General features: G+C 54.7%; 2 protein-coding genes across 3 annotated transcripts in view; both read left to right on the top strand.

The window, feature by feature from the left end:
- RAPGEFL1 (Rap guanine nucleotide exchange factor like 1) overlaps positions 1-14,740 on the top strand; it is a 33,593-nt gene extending 18,853 nt beyond the window's left edge. Inside the window, exons 8-15 of the mRNA XM_059726969.1 lie at positions 1,951-2,073; positions 2,833-3,011; positions 5,434-5,524; positions 6,842-6,892; positions 8,016-8,103; positions 8,607-8,671; positions 11,173-11,227; positions 11,938-14,740. Of these exons, the coding sequence (XP_059582952.1) occupies positions 1,951-2,073; positions 2,833-3,011; positions 5,434-5,524; positions 6,842-6,892; positions 8,016-8,103; positions 8,607-8,671; positions 11,173-11,227; positions 11,938-12,062 (777 nt within the window). The 3' untranslated portion in view covers positions 12,063-14,740. The remainder of the gene's footprint in view (positions 1-1,950; positions 2,074-2,832; positions 3,012-5,433; positions 5,525-6,841; positions 6,893-8,015; positions 8,104-8,606; positions 8,672-11,172; positions 11,228-11,937) is intronic.
- A 2,307-nt stretch (positions 14,741-17,047) lies between these two features.
- Positions 17,048-24,304, top strand: part of WIPF2 (WAS/WASL interacting protein family member 2) — a 29,040-nt gene continuing 21,783 nt past the window's right edge. Inside the window, exon 1 of one of the 2 annotated variants that reach the window (XM_006270783.4) lies at positions 17,048-17,183. The gene's annotated coding sequence lies outside the window, so the exon portion shown is untranslated. Of the gene's footprint in view, positions 17,184-17,211; positions 17,519-24,304 lie in introns of those variants that run through there. The other variant, XM_019476932.2, reaches the window with a different exon arrangement.

Genomic DNA, 24,304 nt, shown 5'->3' with positions numbered 1-24,304 from the left:
AGGTGGCAACCAGCAAAGCCCAGAACCTTGGGGGGAAGAAAAACAAACACTCCATTCTGCTTTGTAATTTGGGGACAGCAAGCACAACTTCCCCCATCACACCCTCTGACTGGACAGCCAGAACTTCCCTTTCTGTATCCCCTCCACTAACTTATCCCCAGCTTCTTTAATTTTCTTTCATAAGTCGGGTGTGAAGATCTGCTTTGTTCTCCTGCTTTTGAGCAATATCCATTTGCTTTAGGTGGCAGAGCTCTTCTCATTATCTCCCAGCAGTCCACCTGTAAGAGCCCTCCAGGCATAGATATGCCTAGATCATCTCCGACCAGTGCTTATCCAACCTCTTCTTGAAAACCTTCAGTGACAGATTCCACAACTTCCCTAGGCAATCTGTTCCACTGCTTCACTGTCTAACAATGATGATGGTTCTTCCTGATAGCCAGTCTAAACCTACTCTGCTGCAGCCTCAAGCCATTGGTCCTTGTCTTGCTCTCTACAGCAATGGAAAACGTGTTCTCCCTCTTCTTTATGGCAGCTCTAGATGAGGCCTAACCAGTACCCAGTAAAGAGGTACTATCACCTCTCATGTCTTGCACTTGATTATGCTATTGATATAGGCCAGAAACATATTCATCTTTTGCGCAGCTGTATCACACTGAGACTCATATTGAGTCTGCGACCCACCAAGACTTAGATCCTTCTCTGTAGTGCTGCCATCCAGCCAGATGCCACCCTTGTATTTGTGTTTCTGATTATTCTTCCTGAGGTGTTGCACCTTGCATTTTTCAGCATTGAATTTCATCCTCTTGGCTCTAGCCCAGTTTTCCAATCTATCCCTTCTGAATTGTGCTCCTTTCCTCCAGCGTGTTCAGAATTCTTCCCAGTTTTGTGTTGTCTGCAAACTTGCACAAGAAGCTTTCTATGCCACCACCCAAATCCTTAATAAACACATTGGACAGCACTGGGCCCAGGACAGACCCCTGTGAGACTCCATGGGAAACCTGTGACGTGGATCCGTTTATAATTACCCTTTGCTTGCAGATATTAAGCCAGTTGTCTATCCACCTTATAATAGTTTTATCTAGTCTACATTTCTCAAATTTGTTTATGAGAAGAGGTCATGTAGGATTTTGTCTAAGGCTTTACTGAAGTCCAGATGCAATATGTCACTGCATTCCCTTCATTCACCCAACTAATTATTTTGTTGAAGATTGAGATCAGGTTTGTTTGGCATGATTTGTCCTTAGTAAATTCATGCTGGCTCCTTCTGATCAGCCTTTCCTTCTCCTGATATTTGGAGATGGACTTCCTTATGATATGCTCCAGTAACTTCCCAGGTATTGAGGTGAGGCTGACCTGACCGTAATTTCCTAGGTTCTCCTTTTTGCCTTTTTTAAAGAGGAATATTATAATGGCCTTTTCCAGTTATTTACTACCCCATCATTCTCCCACAACTTCATAAATATTTGCAAGGTCTTAAAAATCTTCTCAGGCAGTTCCTTTAGTACCCTGGGGTGAAGTTCATCATCAGACTGTCCTGACTTGAATTCATACAGACCCATCCAAAGCTCTCTGACAGCCTCTCAGTCTCTCAACCCTTGGAATGTGGTTCTCCTGCCCCCATCCTCCCACCTCCACTCCTTATCTAAATAATCCTTATTAGCTATCTGGTTGCAACTTAAGTTTTTTGCAAAGACTGAGGCCAAGTAGCTGTTGAGCAGCTCTGCCTTCTTTACACCTCCTGTTGTTTCATCCTGGTTCTAGTTCACTGTGAAGGGGAGACAAAAGCCCTGTCTTCAACTGCACCCTGAGCACAGTGGGCTAGAGATTCAGCAGCCTTTAGGTGCCTGACCCCACTGCTGACTTGTCATTGTGTGGCCAGAGTGGGGGGGATGCTGGGCAGGCAGGGTGACTGCCTGCAGGTCATGGCCTCATGGCAGTTCCCTCCCATAGGTCCCACTACCCGAAGAGATCCAGGTGTCGCCGGGAGACACGGAGATCCACCGTGTGGAGGCCGAAGACATTGCCAACCACCTGACAGCCTTTCACTGGGAGCTCTTCCGTTGCATCCATGAGGTGAGGGCAGCCCACAAAGTTCGGCAGCCTTCCTGCTCCTGGTTGCTGGCACTACCTTCTTCTTGCCCAGGCAGGACTGGTTGGCCTATGTGTGCCATGAGTTTGGCAGGCCTCCACCTTAAAAGGCGGGAGGGCACAGACCTAAGTGAGGCTTTCATGATTCTCCCCAGCCAAGAGATCCATGTGTTGCGGGGTTGCTAGTAGCTTCTAGGCAGGTGGAGGCATGTTGGTGGAGCTGGGGCAGGGGGATGGGCTTTTCTTTGAATGCAAACAGCCTCCTTGTGGGATCCTTGTATTGAGTGAAAAGGAGAAACAGGGCATGCATGAATACCTCCATCCTCTATAAACCGCTTGATAGAAAAGATGGAGTATGAACAGACTTTTCTCCTTACAGTGAAAGACTGAGCACCAATGGTGTGAGGCTGGATCCAGATGTGTTCTGGTTAGAATCTAGCAAGAATGGCTGGCTTGGGGGAGCAGCTTATGGGGCAGGGACAGCTCCCCCATCTCTTGAGGGCTTCAGATCCAGCTTGGTGGGAGATGCCTTCGGGCCTCCAGCTGAAAAGGCCCAGTCCATGGCAGCCATGAGGGCTGATGAAATGATCTAGGGATTCTTCCCCACCTGACATGCTCCATAAGTGGGTGGGGTGGGACGGGGGGCAGGGCTGGTCTTTGGCAGTGAGGAGAGGGCTGCGGAAGTGGGGGCAGGTGCCCCAGTGCAGTGGGTGCTGACCATGTCTCTGTCCCCTGTGTGCACAGTTGGAGTTTGTGGACTACGTCTTCCATGGGGAGCGGGGACGGCGGGAGACAGCCAACCTGGAGCTGATGCTGCAGCGCTGCAGCGAGGTACAGCACTGGGTAGCTACTGAGATCCTGCTCTGTGAAGCCCTGGGCAAGCGTGCCCACCTGCTCAAGAAGTTTGTCAAGATTGCAGCCATGTGAGCACCACCCCACCTGGCATTTTCCCCTCTGCCAGCTCCCAGAGGGCCCTGCATGGGGGGCAGCAGTGGGGTATGCATGGGGCTGCGTCTCTGGAACCCAGAGGCAGGTATGGGAGGTGCTGGTGGCTGTGGACACTGGTGCTTTCCCTCATGTTAGCCGGTTAGAAAGGCACTAGCAGGATGGGCCCTGTTCCTCAGGAGCTGGCAACAGAGTGCTCTGATCCATGTGCTGACTCCCATATGTACCTGCCCTCCTTCCCTGCCTCTCTCTATCCACACCCCCATGCCTGTTCTCGCAATATAGATATCCACCCGCACCTATCCCCCTCCATCCCTTGTTCACCTGTACAAGCCTTGTACCCCTCCCAGGAGAGGGTACCTGCTCCCAAGCTGGTCCTATTCCCAAAGGTGTCATCAGTCCTCTTCCTGGGCACTCCCTGTCATAGAATCATAGAAAATGAGGGTTGGAAGGGACCTCAGGAGGTCATGTAGTTCAGGGTTTCTCAACCGGTGGGACACCTCCCACTGGTGGAACGTGAAAGTCCTCTAGGTGGGACTTGGGACTTCCGGTTTCACTTTTGCACACGTTGATTGCTTGCCCCTCCCCCCCCCCCCCCCCCATTGAGCAGTGGGACCAGGATTTTTTGACCTTACGTAGGTGGGGCATAAGGTGCAAAAGGTTGAGAAGCGCTGATCTAGTCCAGCACCCTGCTCAAAGCAGGACCATTCCCAACTGGATCATTCCAGCCAAAGCTTTGTTGAGCCAGGCCTTCAAAACCTCCAAGAATGGAGATTCCACAACCTCTCTAGGTAACCCATTCCAATGCTTCACCAACCTCCTAGTAAAAGAGTTTTTCCTGATATCCAACCTAAACCTCCCTTACTGTAACTTGAGACCATTTCTCCTTGTTCTATCATTTGCCACCACTGAGAACAGCCTAGCTCCATCCTCTTTGGAACCCATCTTCAGGTAGTTAAAGGCTGCTATCAAATCCCTCATAAGTCATGTGCCCCCCCCCCCCCCCAACCCATTTTCTTTGTCCTGCCCTGGACTCTATCCAACTTGTCCACAACACTTCTATAGTGGGGAGCCCAAAACTGGACACTACTCCAGATGTGGCCAAACCAGTGCTGAATAGAGGGGAATAATTCCTTCCCTCAATCTGCTGACAGCTCTCCTACTAATGTAGCCCAGTATGCCATTATCCTTCTTGCTGTTAGCTTTCTGTTGACTCATGTCCATCTTATTGTCCACTGTAACCCCTAGGTCCTTTTCTGCAGAGCTGCTGCTTAGCCAGTTGGTCCCAAGCCTGTACCGGTGCATGGGATTCTTCCATCCTAAGTGCAGGACTTTGCACTTGTCCTTGTTGAACCTCATGAGATTTCTTTTGGCCCAGTCCTCCAATTTGTCAAGGTCACTATGAATCCTAGCCCTACCCTCCAGCATATCTGCTACTCCCCACAGCTCGGTGTCATCCACGAATTTGGTGGGCCACCTGGCCATGGCTTCTCTGGCCCTGGGGTGGGCAGGTGAAGCTGGAGGCTCCTCCCACCTCTGGGGCTGCTGTCAGCCCCTGACTCATGTCCTGTTTGTGGCCACCCACAAGCCACATCTAGGTTGGGAAGTGGTGACTTTGTGGCTCATTCCATGAGCCTGGTGCAGTTGCTTTGATACCAAGCACAGCATGAGCTTCCTTGGTTGATGGGGCCTCAGGGAATGGGACTCAGAGCCCAAACCCTTGGGCTTGGTGACTGGGTGTGGGCTGCTGGGTATGACCAGCCACTAGAAACTCAGCCCTTTCCTAAGAAAGCAGGCCCCAGAGGCAGGGTTCCCAGTGCCCAACTCCACAGCCCCTTCCCCAAGCCCTGAGCTAATCTGGTTTGTACTGCAGTGCTCCAAGCCCCTGAGATGTGCAGGGGGCCTGGTTCTGGGACTGCCCACTATCGCTGACCTCCTCTGTTTCCTGGGTCCCTATAGTGGGAACAACACCCCCCCCCCCCCCAACACCTCCCTGCCAAGCCCAACCCCCGCCCTGGTGGAGCCTTGGCTGCATGATGCCAGGTGCCCACTATTGTCTCTAACACATGCTGACAGCTTGCGATCATGACACCTTCAGTGGCTCTGGTAACAGCAAGGGAGCTGTCTCTGCACACCAGGTCAGGCATGAGCTTGTGCGCTGGGCTGAACTGATGCTGCGGGAGGAGGGACCGGGGGGCCCTTGTTTGATGTCAGGTCAAGTGCTTTGGGACAGGGAGGGGTTACCCCACTTTCCCAGAGCCTGATAGAACTGGTGCCCTGGATCTGGCTCAGTGCAGACCATGGCTTGGAGGCTGCCAGCCAGCCAGTCACATAACCACCCTGGGGCTCTGTCTAACCCTTTCATGACCACATGCTGAGCCCCTTGCTCTGTGTCCACAGATGCAAGCAGAACCAGGACATGCTGTCGTTCTATGCTGTGGTAATTGGGCTGAACAACGCGGCTGTCAGCAGGCTGCGCCTCACCTGGGAGGTAAGGGAAGGGGCTGGGCTGGGCTGGGCTGGGCTGTTCTTAGGACTAGGGTTGGGGAGTGTCAGGGTTTCCAAGATGTGCACACACACAGTAGGGCAGTGGTTCTCAACCTTTTAAGATTTGAGGCACCCTTCCTTTGACTCAAGGTCTCCTCCATAACTAGTGAATTAAGCAGCACCCAGTATCAATATCTAACTGATTTATTACAGTGCTTGCCTCTTTGCAGTGGGGCTAGGCAGGGATGAGCCTGCACTTATCTTTTCACAGCTCACAACACCCTTCAGAAGCTCTTATGGCACCCTACGGTGCCCTGGCATGCTGGTTGAGAATCACTGTAATAGGGAGTACTGCCCTCTCACTGTCGTTGCTAGTCCTAGTGCTATAAGGGGTGCTGTCCCCTCAGAATCTCTAGCCCCAGGGCACCTGCCTGTCAATTGAGGGGGCACTGTGCTGCTGTATTCCACATGTGGTTAAAATCGAGGTCTCAGCCACTTCCCCCAAGCCTTTGCCAGCTGCCCTTACCCAAAGACCTGGCTTGAACCCCAGAGCTTGGCCTAAGCTCACCCTCTTCTGCCTCCTAGAATTCACCCCTGCAGATTCGCTTGCATGTGTGATGCCTTTGCCATCGCACTCTGCCCCAGTGCTGGAGGAGATGGTTCCTTGCACATCTAAAAAGCCTGCAGCTCCCACCTTATACCCCTTGATTGCTCTTTGTCGTCTTCTTCCCGTGCCTAAATAACAACCAGAGGAAATCATCAAAGGGGCCCCTCCCACCAGAGAGAGGGCAGAGCCCCTCAGGCACCCCCAGCACAGGAGAGATCCATGCATGAGCAATGCCAGGCAGCTGTGCAAGGGGATGAGCAGAACACTCCTGAGCCCCAGCACCTGCCACCCCTTCCTCCTTCCTGGGCACCAGAGGCCCTGCTGTGGCCTGTGCTGCCAGGTCTGAGCCCCCTGGCTGCTCTCATGGATTTGAGCAAGGGCCTTCTGAGACATGCAGTTCTCCCAGGCAGAAGCAGATTCAGTTCAGTTTTATTAAGGATTCTGACTGAAATCATTGCTCCTGGAAACAACATGAAAACATACAACCATAATATAAATAAATTTAGGCAAAAATAACAGAAATACAAATATAATAATAAAATAGAGCCAACCATTATGAACCAAGCAGAAGCATAAAAGGCACGCCCATGAGTTGGCACGAGTATGGGGCACAGGGCCCTGAGTCACACGTGGATTGCATGCAGGATCCCCAGCTGAAGGGGATGCATCAGTGGCATGGCTGGGGAGGGACTCATGGCTCATTTGTCTTTCCAGAAGCTCCCTGGCAAATTCAAGAACTTGTTCCGGAAGTTTGAGAATCTCACGGTAGGACCCAGCCCTGGGTTCAGGGTGTTGAGTTGGGGTTGGGGGAGTGTACAGCTGGCTCCACCTTGGGCTGCTGCTGGCCACCTTGTGCCATATGTGCTGGTAGGGGAACTCTGTGGGGTCCATCTCAGCAGCCAGGTCCCTCCAGACCCATGACATGCGTGCAGGGCAGGAAGGGGGCTCTGGGATGGCGGAGAGATGTCCCTTCTTTGCTGCTCTGCTGGAATCTGGCATAGTCTACTCTGGACGGGTGGCCTGGCACCCCCTGTCTTGCTCCGGGGTCTGTCACCACCTGGGCATTTCCCAGTAGGTATCTCTGCTCGGGTTAATCATCAGCCCCCAAGGCTGTGGTGGGGGCAGAAGCTGGCAGGTCAGCCCTCTCACTCCTCCCTTCCCTCCCCCCTGCTGGTTGATGCAACCTGTAGCCCTGCACCCTGCCTCCCCTTGGTAGCGGGCAGGAAGGGGACGGTAAGTACAGACACAGTGACCAGCTTGCCAGCTCTCTGGCAGGGGCTTGTGCCACGTGAGCCCTGCTGCAGCTGCCCCCACAGGTGCTACTCTACTGTCTGGCTGAACTGCTCTCAGCCCTAGCCTAGCACCGCTCCCCCCTCATGTCCATCCCAGCTTGGCCTGTCTCTGCAGGGGTGGGAGTGCCACAGGTTACCTCATCACCCTGAACTTTGCATTCAGTTCTTACATGTCTCTCCCACCTGCTCCCTCACCATAGGCTTTAGATTCACAGTCCTCAAATGGGATCTATCCCCAAGCCCTGAGGTTTGCCATATGTGGGGTCCAGGTCATCCATCTGCCCAGCGGCTCCATGTGGGTGCATCTCAGAGTTCCCATCACGTGGAGAGTTAGATCAGCTTGGTGCTGTGGGCCTGAGCCACTGGCCCAGTGCAGCATGTTCATCACACTCAGCCAGCCCCACAGAGGGCCAGGCCAACATGAGTAATGCTTCACACCAGGGTGGTGTGTTGCACAAGGGGCTTGCATGGGGGTACCTGACTCAGTGGCCCAGACCCAGCTCCCTCTGCAGTGCAAAGCCCAGCCCCATGGATGGTCTCATGAGGGGCTTACCTGGTCTGGACCCTCCCTGACCTATGCTCCCCCTTCCATGCAGGACCCCTGCCGGAACCACAAAACATATCGGGAGGTCCTCACCAAGATGAAGCCACCCATCATCCCCTTCGTCCCCCTCATCCTAAAAGGTGAGCACTGCACAGCGACTTCCGCCCCTCCCCTGATGAGCTCCTTCTCCCAGGTGGCAGTGGTCCCCACAGCTGAGGGCCCTGGTGACTAAATCTTGGTCCCCCAGGGGTGTACAGCCTACTGATTAAAGCAGGGGCCATGTTGAGACTTCTTCCCAGGTGTGCGACTGAACAATGGGATATTTCCAGTCTGCACCATACTCTTAGTCAGCTGCCACGCTGCTCCCCAGAAGCAGTTGCATTTCAGTGCTGAGGATGCACAAGTATTCCTGTCACCCCTAGGGCTGAGTTCAAGTGCTGCAGTGGATGTCCATGCATCCTGCAATATGTGAGCACCTGCCTGGGTCTGGATCCTGCCCTGTTTGCAGTACGGCTTCTGGGTGTTACCCTGTGCCCCAGTGCAGTGGGTGGGGTGCGAGTGTCAGCCACTGGCCTGGGGCAGCCTGGCATGAGGGGTGTATTTCCCTCCTCTGCTCATCTCCCCCTGTTCCTTTGCTTCCCAGACCTGACATTTTTGCATGAAGGCAGCAAGACCCTCCTGGACGGACTAGTCAATATTGAAAAACTGGTGAGTCCTTCCAAGCCTTGGCACTACCTGCCCTGAGGTCCATCCATGGCCCTCAAACGAACCAGACTCCTGGCATGACTGTCTTCAGCTGGTCTCTTCTCTGTAAGGGATTTATCCAGTAGCCTAGGTTTTACTCTCCCCCTCCAGCAACCCTGCAATCTCCTGTTCAGAGCATAGGTGCCAGGACACCTGGATTCTAGTCTTGGCTCTTCCTGGGCAAGGATCTTCTGCTGTATTATGTCTGTTATGGTAGCATCTAGAGGCCGCCAGCTGACATCTTGGGTGTTGCTTGATCCTGGGGTGAGAGACCGCCCCTATCCCAGACAGCTGGCAGACTGCACAAACGGAAGCTGAGGCACAGAGAGAAGAGGGGCATTGCCCAAGGTCACATGGCAGGTCAGTAGCTGAGTTGGCCAGTGACTGGGCCTGGGGTCTTGGGGCAGCCTGAAGGTCAGGAACCTGGCTATAGGATAAGGTCTGAGTTACCTTCACCCCAGCCATTTCTGGCCCTGCTTTGACCTGGAGCCCCAGTGCTGGACTCTAGCCTGGCTCTGTGTATGCAGCTGCCCTCAGCTCTGGCTGCTCCAAGGCTGGGCTTGAGGGTTTGGGGCCTGACTGGGGGAGCTGCTGTGACCCCAGATGCATGGGGCGCTGAGCTCTGCCTTTGAGAGCTGACCCAAGGGTCACAGCCTCTTCCCTGCATCACCCTGGGAGTGCTCTCTGGGCCCCTATGGCTTAGTGGGGCCATGGTACAGGTGCAAGGAGCCAAGTGAGGGGGTTGCATGTAGCTTTGGGGAGCAAGCGTCTCTGTGGTAACGCCACTTGCTCTCCATAGCAACTGGCAGCAGGGGGCCGTGGCAGGCAGGTGGCACACTGCGCAACAGGCAGCCACGCCAGGAGCTCAGCACTCATGCTAGAGCCTGCCTGGTGGGGAGGAGGGGTAGGCAGCCTAGCGTGGGCCCCTGGGACCTTCTGCCCCCAATCACTCTGTCCCACTTTCTCTCCCCGCGGGGTGGCCATCCTCACGTCCTACATCTTGGACCAAGCTCCTTGCTGGCATAAAACGAGTGGCTCCAGATTGAGGGCAGTGCTCCTGAAAGCTGAATTCCCTCCTTCTGCTGTGTGTGTGGAGGGGAGACTGAGGGAGGCTCTGCCCCCACTCACAGTGCAGGCAGTGGGGGCGGTCTAGGCCAGCTGAATGCAATATGTGGAAAAATGCCCCCTCATCTCATGCCAGATGGCACTGCATGCCTGGACAGGGCTCAGCCAGTCATGGTGGGGGCAGGGGCTGATGCTGGAGCCTGGCCATACCTGCCCAGGCTGGTGAAGTACAGCTCTGAGAGCTGCTCCTGCCCCTTGCACCATGGTGTCCTCCGGTGCAAAGCATGTGCTGGGGATCACTGTCCTGCCTGGCCAGTGCTCAGGGCTCCCTGCACCATGGGACCAGTCCTTGGCATGGACCTTCCAGCTGGCATCCCCCCTGCACCCCAAAGTTTCTTCCCCCTCTCCCCCCAGGCTCTCAGCTTTGTGCATGGAGTTGAGGGCAAAAACCATCCCTGCCTGCCATGGCCTGGCCTGGAGTGAGTGGGACCCTGCCTCCCACCTGGTTCCCCTGCTTGCCTCTGCTCTCTGGTTGGCATGGCAGGTACAACAGAGTTTCCAGCCACTGAGCTGTTCTTGCCCCCACCCCAAAGTCATGGTTGCCCCCAGCCTGCTTCATAGTCCCTGGTATATGGGTTGGGGAGGGGGGAGGAACTTGGAAGGGCCTTAGGGTCTGCCTTTACTTCTCGGCTTACAGAGGTGTCTGAGTGGGATATTGGACTACTGACCCCCTTCCACCTGTATACACCCCAGGGTGGTGCCCAAATCCTGCTAACTCAGCTCCAGGGGCTGGGTGTCTCTCTCTAAAGGATACAGGGATTTCCTGTCAGTGGCACTATGATGCCACTCCACACCAGGCCATGGAAAGGAATTGTGGGTTCTGCCATAACAAACCAGCCCTCCTGGTTCACAGGGGCTTCTTCAAATACCCTCCATCCACCATGCAGGTGTGTGTCCCTAGTAGGGCGTGTGGTGCCGTCTGCTGGCGTGTAGCTGCATGTGTTGGTTAGGGAAGATGCTGAGCAGATGTTGTTGAACATCTGGGGTGCAGTCATGCCAGCCTGATCTGCTGTGCCAGGCAGGGCACAGGCCCAGTGTACATGGCAGCCCTTCCCCCAGATACTCTGTTGTGGCCAGGACAACGGGTTTTCCCAGCTGGTCATGGCTGAAAGGGGTTGTTATCTGCCCTCATGGGGCCTGATGGCCTGTGGACAATGCCAGGAACTGCAGGGCTCTGTGCTTACAGCAACTGGGGTGGGAGCTCTGGATTCTGCAGTCACCTGTCAGGGGCCCACACATCTGGTCAGTGTGGATCCTGCTTGGCTCTGGCAGGATAGCCCAGGTAAGGCTTGTATTGGAGCCCACCGCAATAATTACTTATTTGTTTCCCACCCCCACAGCACTCAATAGCTGAGAAAGTGAGGACAATCAGGAAATACCGGAGCCGGCCCCTCTGTGAGTATGAGCATCCCCTGCCTAGAGACTAACTCAGGGGACATTCACACCCATTTAACTGGACTTGGCTCTGGTGTAAAACAGGAGCAGGCATATGAGATATAGCCCTTCCCCAGGGTAACTCAGTCACATATGGTGCACAGTTACTTCAGGAAAAATTAAGGGTAAAACTATACCTGGATAAGGTCCATCTGTGTAGGTGTTGCATGTCCACAGTTTATCCTTGAGGAGCAGTGTTTGCAAGGCAAACAAACTAGTCTGCTGCTTCCTAGTGGTGAGATGTTGTAATAGTGTCTACCTGGTGATGTCTGGTGGCTGGTTGACCATCTGTCTACCCCGGCAGTGGGGTAACCCTCATCGATGTTCAAAACTGATGGTATTACACTGGTTAAACCTGCCGTGTGCTGTCCAAGCTGTCAGACAGGCTGCAGCTAACAGGACAGCTCTGGGGCAACAGGGTTAGAGGCAAAAGACCAACCAGAAGCTGGCAAAACACTTGCCCCTGAGTGGTGACTCTTTGCAGGTGACATCACCCAGACCAGCTTGATTGGTCCCATTCTCAGGGAGCCCTCCCCAGCTGGCAGGGCTGATTTCTGGGGCAGAGTCAGCCAGCAACTTCTGTTCCCAGCTGCAGGGGGCTGCTGGTGGCTCTGGGTTCCTGAACTCTTGGGGTCTGTTCCCCTGGATCCTGAACCCTTCTTCCCCCACAGGCCTGGAGATGGAGTCGTCGCCCAGCCAGCTGCAGACCAAGGCCTACGTGCGCCAATTCCAGGTGATCGACAATCAGAACTTGCTCTTCGAGCTCTCCTACAAGCTGGAGCCGAGCAGCCAGTGAGAGCCATGGGGTCCTGCTGCCCCAGTGGGGGGCGCTGGCACAGCCCTGCCCTGCCACACTGAAGCACTTTGGCCATGTGCCCCTTGGTGCCAGGGGCTGGAGCAGGCATGGTGCTGCGGCATCCTTGGCCTGGCGCGGCCCGCCTGGGTTTACGGGATCTGTTGAACTGTAGGTGCGTGCCCCTCCCCTGTTGGGAGGGGTGGGGGTGGTGCCTGGTCTCTGCAGGGGTGCAGTACCGTGTCACGCTGGCGTGGGCACGAGAGGCTGCCCCCTGTGAGTGGTGCCAATGAGTGGGCGGGAGCTGGGGACAGCACGTAGTTGGGGGGTGCTTGTATTCTGGCCTCTTCCCCTGCCCCAGGGGGTGGAGGGGGCACTGTACCCCTTCCCCCCCCCCCCCCCAGCCCCTGTTCTCCCTCCCTTTATTTATCTCTTCTCTTTCCCACAGTTGTGCATGGTGCCCTTCTTCCTGGCTCTGTTTCCCTCCCTCACCCCTCCCCTGGGACCTTGTGCTGCCACCCAGCCTCTTAAAGGTCATGGGACCCCCAACCCCTCTTGTCTCAGGAGCTCTGAGGAAATGCCAGGTGTTTGCAAGGAGAAGGGGGACCCTCCTGAGATGGGTGGCATCTGTGGGCCTCTGGGGGGAGAAGTAGAGCATGCCCCCCCATGTGGCTCTGGCTGCAGGTACAGACCTCCCCACCCTTGGGCTGCACAACTGTGCATTCTTGCTTCTGCTGTGGAGATCCCTTCACGTGTTCTGTTGAGTCACCACGGGGGAAGGGAACATGAGACCCACATAGCTGGGAGCAGGAGCCCCCACTGCTTGTGAGACAAGCCCAGCTCCCTCCAGCCTTCTTGTCCTGAGGCAGCTGCTGGGGGTGGGGCTCGTCCTGCCCCACACCTTGGGCTTCTCTTTGCAGTGTGTTCTCCCCCTTCCTGCTCCTTGCTCCTGCCCCACAGAACTGTGACCTTCTACTTTGTGCCAGCCAATTTCTGTCTCAGCAGCTCAGCCCCATGGACTCTTCTGATCTGAGCTTCCTGCCCAGAGGAGATGGGTTTCCCCAGCACAAATCTCAGCCATTTGGACAGTCCCATGGCTCTGGACACTGCTGTAGCCCTTGAGCTGCACAGCAGGGCTGACTGGTGTTTTGTCTGAAAAGCCTGAGCCCCTGGAGTCGCATGATTGCAGGAGCCTCAGCTTTCACTGAAACAAGAAAGAGGCAGGGGGAAGATTCTCTCTCCTGGTCAAGAAAGGAAGCTGGGGGCTGTGTCCCCCACCCCGGGAGGTCCTGGCAGAGGTGGATTTGAATAGCTCCTGATTCTTAAGCCAGTGTTAGAACTGGGGGTGCCTGGTAGCTGCATGCTGGGGCTGGCTACGCTACAGCCAGCAGGAGCAGTGGGGTGGGGGGAGCTTCTTCCCAGAACCCATGGAGTGGTGCCACAGAGCCCAGGATGAGGGCCATGGAGTGGGGGCGCAGTGTGGAGCCTCTTGATGGAGGCCGAAGCTAAGGATCAGACCAGCCAAGGCTCAACCACTGCCTACCAGAGGTGAAGAGACAGTGGCCAGAGACCTGGGGGGAGGGAGCTGATCGTCCTGATTTACCTCCCACTGCTCTGTGACCCCAGGATGGGGGCAGACAGAGAAGGCTGGTCTCCCTGCACTGACCACCCAGGAGCAGGGTCTCCCAGGGCCCTGTACCCAATGCTATGAGTCTCAGAGGGCTGGCACTTGGGATGTCTTTTAAAGGAACTAAAGCCAATTCCTGCTCTTAGGCCCCAGGTGTCTGAGCCCGTTGCCTTGAGACCCGGCTTTTTCCCTGATACCCCCTCCCTGTTCCTCTTATCCCTAGGTCCCTGTCCCCACCACTGCCACAGCAGCAACTGGCTCCATCCACTCAGTGAAGCCAGTTGCCGCCTCTCCCCTCCTCCCCCCTCCCTTCTCCTGGTGTGGCTCCAAAGAGAGGGCAGGGGCTGTGTTTACAGCTAAAAACCCCTGGGGGGCTGCAGAGACTGATCCAAGGGGAAACCTCTGTCTCCCTCCTCCTCACAGGAGGCAGCACCAGGGGTTGCCTGGCTGGGAGGTCACCACAGGGCTGGAGGGTCTCAAGGAGGATTTCCTGCACTTCCATCTTGTTCCTATAATTTTTTCCGGCTCTGCAACCACCCTGTGTCTCTGCTGAGCATCTTTGTTTGCCTTCACAGCTGCTCTCTCTGTCTGTCTGCTCAGAGATTGTCCCCTGCTTTCTCTCTCTGTCTCTTTCTACATCTCTCTCTCTCTCTCTCTCTCTCTCTATATATATATATATATTCAGGGTCTTGTTTCCTTCACTGCTAAGGGTCTCTCTCTCTCTTTCCCTCCCCCTGTTCCTCCCCCCCGGTTCTCCCAGACCTTACACGAGAATGTATATATTTTGTACCAAAATGCTCTCTAACTGTAAATTTATTTTTTAAAGAAAAAAAAAAAGACAGAACCTTGTACCATATGGAGCTTTGTACAGTGACTTTTCTACTGAGCGGGGGCATGTCCCCGTAGCGTGGAATGTAAGCTGTCCCCTGCCCTCTGGGCCCAGCTCATCCTGGGGTCTATGTCATTGCCCTTCATTGTTATTATCTTGCTAAGAAGCACTTAAAGTGGAGGAAGGGGTCCAAGAGGAACTGGAAATAAAAGGAAGTGCTATCCACTCAGTTGTATCCAGCAAATGAATCACAGGGACTTGCCGGCCTGGCCTGGCTGTGGGGTATCGGAAAGGCCGAGCAAGGAGCTCTTAGCCTAGGTACTTCTGGGTTGAGGACAAGTGCCAGGCTGTGGCGCAAGAGCCCAATTGTCATGCCAGAGCCTGATTGTCATGCAAAGCCCAGTGGGAGTTGCAGGCTCCAGTCTCAGCCTGGGGCAATTCATCTGTTCCTCCTGTCACCAGAAGAGTGGTGCAGAGGAAGTGGGGGAGGAGGGGTTGGGGGAGGATGCTTAGGGAACCGCTTGCTCTTGGCAGTGCAGTGGCATCATAGAGCACCTATGCTGGTTCAGGACTCTGGTGTGCTAAGTGCTACATGACAGCACAGGCTCCAGCAGAACCTGGCAAGGGTGATGGGCCTAGCTGGAATTCCTCATCTTCACCCCTGACCACTGCAGTCTGCTCAGCCTGCCCAGTGGGGAATGAACTGGGCTTTGTGTGGCTTAGCATTTCCAGGGGTCTGGATGGGGAGAGGGAAGAAAAGATCTTTCAAGACCTGCTTTTAAAGTGCGAGTCCCTTTTTATCCCACTGCCCTCGGTGCATTTCACAAGAGGGGGAGGTTGTCTAAGTGGCCTTAGCTCTGCTGTGCTCTTTGCAGTTCCAGTGGTGGCAACCTGGGAACTGCCCCGTGCCCCAGAAGGTAGGATACCTGCACATGCATGTAGCTAGACCAGCAGTTCTCAGCCCTCCTGGATTTAATACAGCCTCAGCAACTGCCATCTTGCTGCTTTCATGTTATGGCAGCACAAGCTCAATGTTGTAGCTATGGCTGTCCAGAAACAATGCGAGAGGCAAGGAAAGGAGATTTTTCCCGTTAGGCCAACTGGACCGTTGGGATCAAGTGAGAGGAGGAGCCCTCCCATGTAAGGTGCTCTTTGCCAGCTCCCTGCTTTCACCCGGTTCTTGCCAACTGAGAAGCGCTGGAGCAGTGGCCCTGGCGCAGGGGAGTTCAGGAAGCCACGGGCAGCAGCGCTGCACGCTTCTAGCACCACGAGTTCCAGCCGGGCACTTCTGGGCTTCTCTTGTAGACCTTACATGCATGCCTGGCCATGCCAGCCACAGTGCGCTGGGGCCCGCGCACCCCAGGAAGGAGCTCAAGGCCCTGCCAGGTGTGTGGCCTGCGGGCACGGATGCCACAGTAGCAGTGGCTGTACAGTGGTGCAGCCCAGAGGCCTGGGGCCTGCTCTGCTGGGGCTCCTGCTGCCAGCCCAGCAGTCGAGGCCACTGCCACTGCTAGGCAGGGACCTAGGGAAACCCTCCATTGTAGGCAGGGGATGAGTGACCTTCCCATCATGGCCGGGTGAGATAGTACTTTGAAGAGACCTCCCCAACATGGCGACAAAGACCAGCCTCCTGCGTGACCTTCTCAACATGGCGGCCGACCACCTCAACCCCCCCCCCCCCCGGCCACATGACCGCCCCAATATGGCTGTGGCAGCCGTCCTTCCGCGTGACCCTCTGAAAATAGCCGGACGTTGCCATGTTTGCGCGCCCCTCGCTACGGCAGCTGAAAGGAGTCAAAGTGACCTTCCCAACATGGACCCCCGTTCTCCTGCCTCAGACTATAGTTTGTGTAAGATCGCCGCAATGGGGCTGAAGCTAACGGCACTTCCACGTGATCGCCATTTGGCTGCCCCGCGGAGCCAATAAAAGCGATCTGTTCAGCCTGGCTACACGGATTGCCCCGGCCACGTGACCTTCCCCACATGGCTGCCACCTCTGTACTTTGTGTTTGACCTTCCTAACATGGCACCCTCCCCCCCCCCCCCCGACTGCCCCTTTCTGTGACCATCCCAACATGGCTGCACCGTCTCCCCCCGTGACCTCCCCAACATGGCGCCGGCTCGTTTGTTTGCCTCTTACACTCGGTTGTCCTTATCACAATCTTCCGATATTTCCCCACTCAGACCTACCTGCCACTTTCAGCAGGGTAGGCTCCGGCAGTCTAACTTGCTCACCATAGCCACCATGTCCGAGGCTTTGAGGCCTGACCTTCCCAATATGGCTACCACACTTCAGGCTCCCATGTTGGGAGGGTCAAGGTCTTGCGGTCTGACCTTCCCATCATGCCTGCCGCGCTGCGAGCTCCCCATGTCATCTCCTCAAGATGGCCGCCATATCGCCTGACACCCCCAATATGGCCGCCGGCGCGTCTCCCTGCCCCTCCCAGTATGGAGACCGGAAGCTCTCCTGCGTTAGCCCGTTGAGCGCCCCGGTCCGTCACGGCCGCAGCGGCGGCGGAGGGGGGCGGGGCGCAGCGGCGCTCATGCGCAGAGGGCGCCGGTGCTGCCATTTTGTTTGGCCGCGGCGCCTGGTGGCCCGGGCGGGGCGTGCTCGTTTCCGGGTTGGCGGCGGGAGGCGGAGCCGGTGCGGAGCGTGCGGCGGTGGCGGGTGAGGAGCGGCCGGGCCGGGGGTAGCCGGGGCTTCTCCACCCCCACCCCCCTGTGATCCCCCGTGTCCTCCACCCCCTCCCGCGGCGCCCCCGTGCGGCAGCAGGGCCCGGCCCGCTCTGCCCGCGGTGCCCCGGGCGGGGGGTCGCTGCTCCACCCGCAGCCACGGCCCATCTGTTGCCAGTGACCGTCCCCTCTCTTTCCCCCTCGCCGGTGCTGTCCCGGGCCCGGCTGCCTCGGGGATGCTCCCTTCGGGCCGAGGACTGAGTCGGTCGGGCTGAGCCCCAGGCCGGAGCAGGCCGTGGGGCTGGCGGAGACCCGCAGCACAGCACCCAGGTGGGTGGACAGTGGTGCTGGCAGGGCCGAAGCTGGCGTGGGGTAAGGTGCTTCTAGCTGTGGGAGCTTCTCTGGAGTCCCCACGAGCTTGGCAGCCTGTGGGACCACAGGGCAGCCGGGCGTGAGGGGCACAGACGTGGCTCCCTTCTGACAGGGGCAGACTCAAGGGAGCGTTTTGACGGGCACCTCTAAGGCCACCCCACCTGGCCTCAGACCTGCTCTCGCCAGGCCCTTGCGTGCAAAGCTCTTGCAGGCGAGAGCCCTGCATTGACTTTTTGTCTATCATCCTGGCTTATCATGTCTGCCATATCCCATAGGTGTTGTGGCACCACTGGCTCCACAGGCCCTTGAAGGAAAGTGACCTCTTTCACTCGGTGTGTGAAGTTTAATGGAAGCTGTCAGCTTGGCTCTGCGCAGGGGCCGTCAGGCAGTGGCTCTGGAGAGAGTCGGGGTGATGCAGCTGACGGGCTTGATTCCTTAAATACAAACCTGGGGTGTTTTGTCCTTTGCTGTTTAAGGTGTGGAAATGCAGACAAATGTAATGGAGTTGAGCTGTGCCTTTGGCCAGAGGCAGCCTTTGTTAGCCACCTTCTCAACCAGTGTGACCGCGCAGACCCAGCCACTCCTTGTGCCAAGTGGCTGTGATGTGGCAGGCCTGTGCCAGTGTCTAGCATTTGGCAGAGGAGAGAGGAGTAAGGCTCCTCTGTAAAGAAATCGCCCCCTCTCAGCAGAGAAGGTGACTTGTTTGCAGCTAGGCCGTTGTACATCAAAGTCAAGGCAAGCTGCTTTGAGCTATTCTCTCCCTCCCCTCTAACTGAATTTGGGTTTTTACTTGCTTTCATAAATGTAAGTAGGTCCTTGTTTTGCCATCGGGTAGCAGAAGCACGTGACTTTTGAATACTCCCACTGTGCTTGGCTGCAGGGTTTTAGAGCCAGAAATAAAGCTCGGCCATTGATTTTTCTGTTCTCGCTGAAGTGGGCCTTCACGCATTATCCACAAAGCAATGTGTGAGGATCCTCTTGCGGTAAGTGCCAAGGTGATGGGATGTGTTCCCAGGCAGGTCTCTTGCCCTCCCTGGCTTTACTCTCCAGTGATGCTGTCATGGTTTTTGAGCTTCTGGCAGGCTTTGTCTCTCTTTCAGAGGGAAGGGAAGCATCACCTTTCCAAATAACTAGGTTTTTTGCTGTCAAAGACGGATCTCACCTGGTGGAGAAGCAAGTTGACAAGAGCAACCTGTCTTGGTTTTGTCTCAGTAGTTACAGAATAGCACTGGCTCCCTGTGCCCGTCAGCTGGCACTACTCTGGTGCATGGTGGTAACATGCAGTTTTCTTGGGTCTTAAGTGTTTTGTACAAATTAGCTGGCTTCATCATGCTGTGTTACAGATGGGGAAATGGAGGCACAAGGGGCAGTGCCTCACCCGAGGTCACACACCGACGGTGGTGGGACCAGGAATGATGTAGAGACACGTTGTCTTGTTTTAAGGAGTGTGGACGGTCAGGATCAGCAAGAGGGAGTCATTTTCCCTACCTCTTCACTGCAGCCTTTTTTCACCTCTTGTGGTCTCCCTCCTGTATCAGCAGAGCTAGTGCTTGGGTACCACAGCAACAGTCACCTCGGAGGTTGGGGTTGTGGCCCAAGGCACTGCAGGATGCAGCTCAGCGTTCCAGTAGCAGGATCTCTTACTGCTGGTCATGTGAGGCCAAAATAATCTCATGGTGAATGTGCAAGGATGTGTGTGTGTATGGAGAGTTGTCTCGTGGATGGAGCATGCTTGCCCTAGAAGCTGCTGGCTCAGTCAAAGGAGCTGGGAGCATCCTTGTGGCTTGGCATGTGATGCCACTTCCTGCATTTAACTCGAGGGCAATACAGTGACTTCCAGCTCCTAGGCAAGAGGTGTAGTGCTGACTCCTGCTGGTCCAGTGTAAAGAAAGGGTTTGATGTGAGGGAGCTTCCCTGGGTCGGCCTTCTCCCTGCCAGCTCACATGTTGAATTCAGCCCTGGCTTGCTCAGCTGTTGAGCCCTCACTGAGTACAACCTGCTTGTACAGTGCTCTGGCAGGAACGTAAGCAGTGTTTGGTTACACCCAGTGCTGGCCTGCTCTCAAACACGAGAGGGCCCTGCCTTACCAGCCAGGCACCTTCTGCTGAGGAAAAGAGCCCTGGCCCAGAGCAGCAAGGGTTTGGACTTTGCAGGTGTGCCCACACCCCTGTGGCTTGGTGTAGGAACTGGGCGTTTCACTCTGAGTGAGGCTGGGTCTCTGCCTAGGCTGTCCTGTGTCAGTAACTGGGTATGTACCTAGCTTCTGCCATTCCAATTCGCTCCCATGTGGTTTGTGAACACATGGCACCTCCAAAACATCAGGTCTCCTGCATCTGATGAGTTTAGCACTAGTCCTCTGACACCCAGTGTGACACCCTGACATCCCCTTTTGGGTTGCGATGGCAGCAGTGAGTTCTCCAGGCAAGGGCACTGGTTATCAGCTGCTGCTCCCATACGCATTGACACGATGAGGGCAGTACTGACCTTGGTTAGTCTTGCTGACGTGGGTGCTCTGGGTGCCCATTGTGCTATAGCTGTATGGGCCACTACAATGAGTGGGCAGGGTGCATGTGTCCAATAGTACTGGTGCACCAGCAGCCAGGGTAGGTGTTACCAATGTGTCTTCAGACCCTTTCCACCTTTCGATCACACTGAATTACAAGACCAAATCTCAAGTAAATGTCTTTCACCTTGACAGGACAGGCGGTTTTGGCATTAGCAGCTGACTATGGATTTGATCGGGAAGCAAACTAATTCTGACAGGGCCTGACTTTCACTCCCAGTCTCAATGCAAGGCCTTTCTTTACAGATATGTAACAGACAACAACTGCAGGGAAGGCCCTGGGACCTGATCCTTTAATCTTTAGACTCCTATGGGTTTCAGTAGGAGCCTTGCCTGAGTAAGGACTACAGGATTAAATCTCAACCTAGTGGACAATCCAGGGGTCCTTTTGGATTATCGCCTGCCTCTGCCAGAAAATGCGGCTGTCATCCTGCATCTCTTTCCTCATCTCGCAAGCAGTGGTGAGGAAGACAGTGCTTTGCCCAGATAAGGGCATTGCAATCTCTCAGTGGTACAAACGGGAAGTCTGTTGCAATACATTGATCTTTCAGACTAAAATCAGGCCTAAATATAATGCTTTTATAGCTCGGAAGCACCACACAAACATCAGGCATGTGCATAAACATCCCAAAATAACTCAAAGTGCTGAGGAAGCTGTCATCACTCTTGTAAATTTACTTTTAATTACTCTCTTGCTGCAGAGCGGCTTAGAGGAGGACATGTTTTTTAGCTAATTAGGTCTTTAAAAATCTATCCAGCATGCTGTTTCCTCACTGAACACCCCTTTCTGTGTGGTCGTTGCAGCTCTGGCTCAGCTCAGGGTAACTGGATCCTGAAGGAGTCTGGCTAAGCAGTTCTTGCACTGTGTTTAGAGCAGGCATTGGCACCTCTTTAAAATGGCACAAAAATGACTTGCCCTCCAGGTCTCTCACCTGCCTTGTGACATCTGGATTAGAGATCAGCCTGTCTTTCTGCTTGGCCTGTGTTTAGGAAGCCCCTTATAATAATACTTGGTTCGGCTTGCATGGAATGACAGAGGACCCAACTTTGCCGAGACTGGAAGGGACCAGTGCAGCCACACAAGGCTACGCTTAAATATCAGCATTTGATCTCCTGGAAGCCAGGGTAACGGAAGGAATGAGAGAGAACATGCTGGCAGTTAGGACCTCTGGAAGAAAGGTAAGGGAGATGTTGAAGCCACCAGACTTAGAAGCATTGTTAGAAAAACTCATTATAGAACCAGCAGGTCCATACACAGATGGGAAAGATGGCAAGAGGAAGAGACTTTGGGGCAAGTCAGAAATTAGAGGATACTTTGGAGTGCCTGCCGGAGGTGGGAGCAGGCTATGGAAATGCAGTACCTGCAGAGGAGCCAGTGGTGTTGGAGGGGTTAGGCCTATCTTCCCTTGACTTTGGAGTGCTGACAGCTGCTGTGCAAAAGTGCAGGAAGGGAAGCCGAATGCAGCCCTCTGTTCTCATAAAAAAAGCGAGCGCTGCTGGTTATTACGGCCAAGGAGTTGGATCTACCGAAAGAACAGAGTGAACATTTCTCTGCCTCAGTAGGATGTAGAACTGGGTGCATGGAGCAGCTTTTGGCTTTTACTTCCATGCAGTCCAGCAGGGCCAATACTGCCAGTATTGCCATAATGCCTGGCAGCTCCAGCTGGGGAGCAGCTCCATTCAGACGGGTGCCTCTCCTGACAAATAATGAAATGAGGCTGGCAGGAACGTGGCCGGCGGCTCCCAGATTTGGATGGCACTGAAGAATCGGGAATGCTCTGCAGGATTTGTTTGTGGAGAAGCTAATTCAAACCAGCTTGGAGAGAGAAGGTTGGGCCTGGAACGTGGAGTGGCTGAAGGGCAGTAACAGAGGAGGAGAAGGAGGGGGGAGCAGTTGGGAGCAGACAGCCCCAGCAGGTCCCAGCACACTTTCCAACAGAGGCTGCTATAGATGGAGCCACGGTTGAATGTGTGAAAACGTGCTTTCAGTTTGCTGGTCTTTTCAGACAAAGTGTTTTCCATCTGGCATCCTAAGGCATGATGAGCCCTGCCATTGCGTCTCGTGCTTGTGGCTTTTCATCAAGTCTTTCTCTTCTATTTTTTTTCTTTTATTTCCCTCTCCCCGGTTGTAAACCGAACTTGTTAGGCTTGTTCTCTTCAGTGTGGGGCTGGGGGGCAGTGGAGGCTTTCCTGCTAGGTCTGTGCAAAGTTTTGGGTGGTGATTTGATTCGGAGGAGATTTGGCCTGATTTGGTGGCTGAATCTCCAAATCAGAATCGAATCAGGGGACCAATTTAAAGGTCTGAATAGATTCAAAGCTCTCCAAATCTTCGGCAAAGATTCGGAGAGCTTCGATGATTTGGGCAGTCCCCGTGTGGGTGGTGATCCCCACTGCCCCCCATGCTGCATGGAGGGCTCTGCATGAGCCTCCTCAACTCCCCCTCCGGTCCCTGCTATGGCTGCCCTGCCTACTGGGGCTCTGGCCCTTTAAGAAAAAAAAAGCGGAGAAAAGCCCCTGGACTTGCAGCTCCTGGTGCAGCCTTGGGACTTCAGAGGCTCCTGAAGAGCCCCACACATGGCATGGGGCAGTGGGGATTGCTCCCTGCTGGCAGGAGCAGTGAGTCCCAGGGTTTCTTCAGTCTTTTTTTTCCCTTAAAGAGCCAGAGCTGGCCTTTGTGGAGCACCTGTGAGGGGAGTGGGGGAGAGGGGTTTGGGGGCTGTTGCAGAGCCCCCCACTGCAGTGGGGATCGCCCCCCGCCTGGCAGCACCTGCTGAGCCAGGGCTTTTTTTCCCCCCAAGTGCCGGGAGCTGGGGCAGGCGGGGCAGCCATTGCTGGGCTGGGAGAGGGGCAGGGGATGGGCCTGATTTGTCCGAATCACTTCAGATCAGTGATTCATATCGTCCCCCGAATCAGCCGAATCCGAAGCGAATACTAGCTGCTTCGCACAGGCCTACTACTTCCTGCCTCCTGGCAGCTTTTTCTTACAGCATGAGCTTTCCCTGCTTGTTGTCTTGAGGTAGCCAGCACTTGCAGAGAAACTGCAGCAGCTAGTTACCTCTTCCAGGGGGCAGAGCCTTCCCTGTGCAAAGATCTCCAATATCCCTGTTTGTGCTGCCAGTGTCTGTCCTGTCCACCTCAGCAGAGGCTGCTGCAGCCTGGTGTTTGGGGACTATGGGGAGTTTGGAATAAAACTTTTTAGCACCATGGTTTACTTCTTGGGAAGCAAAAGCAGTGAACTGGGAGGGGGGGGGGGGGGGGTTGGATAACCCTTCCAAATGACCCTGGTCTTCAATTGGCTTGCTCCCTATGCTCTCCATCCCCAAATATTTTATGCAGTTTATCTGTCATGTGTATTTTTCCACTGGGTGTTATAGGTGGACTTGCAGCTTGACTCAAGGAAATTGTGATTTAAACTTTAAGTGGCCAGTGGCGTTAGACCATTGACAGGGAGTGGGAATTCCCGTGTGGCCTTGGCAAGCAGTATAAACCGTACTTCAGATTCTTCACCTGTAAAAGACTATTAATTTTGCATTCTAGAAAAAGCCATGTCTGGCACTAAAAAGCTGTGTGTATGGAAAGCCATTCCTGCTGTCAGGGGAGTGCAATAGAGACTCTGTGGAACAGATACTTTTGCCTCGTTCATGCTAACCACGCAGAATTACTTAACCTTGCCTTAAGTCTGATCCCACTTGTATAACCAGTATGGTGGCGTGGCAAGGACCCTCAGCGCCCGTTTCAGAATGCTGTCCGACTGGCCGGTAGCTGAAATGTAATTTCACTTGTACTCAAAGCTCTCCCTGCCTGGAGGATTCAGTAACTGCTATCTGCTTGGGTTCTTCCACAAAATTGAGTCTTCAGTGCCACTGTCCTTCATGGAACGTTCGGGTGAGACAATAGGCCTCTTCTTAATTGTGTGAATTCAGCTTATTCTGAATAATACATGTGACTATTAGTTCTGTGAGTGGAGGGGAGGCAGGATAGTTTCATAGTGCTTAGGAGGTCAGAAGGGACCTAAACAGATCATCAGGTCCGACCCCCTGTCCTGGGCAGGAACGAGTGCGGGGTCATAACATCCCAGACAAATATCTGTCCAGCCTCCTCTTGAAGACCCCCGAGGTAGGAGAGAGCACCATCTCCCTTGGGAGCCCATTCCAGAGCCTGGCAGCCCTAACTGTAAAGTA

Source organism: Alligator mississippiensis, chromosome 4, assembly GCF_030867095.1.
Source record: "Alligator mississippiensis isolate rAllMis1 chromosome 4, rAllMis1, whole genome shotgun sequence".
NCBI classification, from domain to species: Eukaryota; Metazoa; Chordata; order Crocodylia; family Alligatoridae; genus Alligator; species Alligator mississippiensis.
This window is presented reverse-complemented; position numbering and strand designations above follow the sequence as displayed.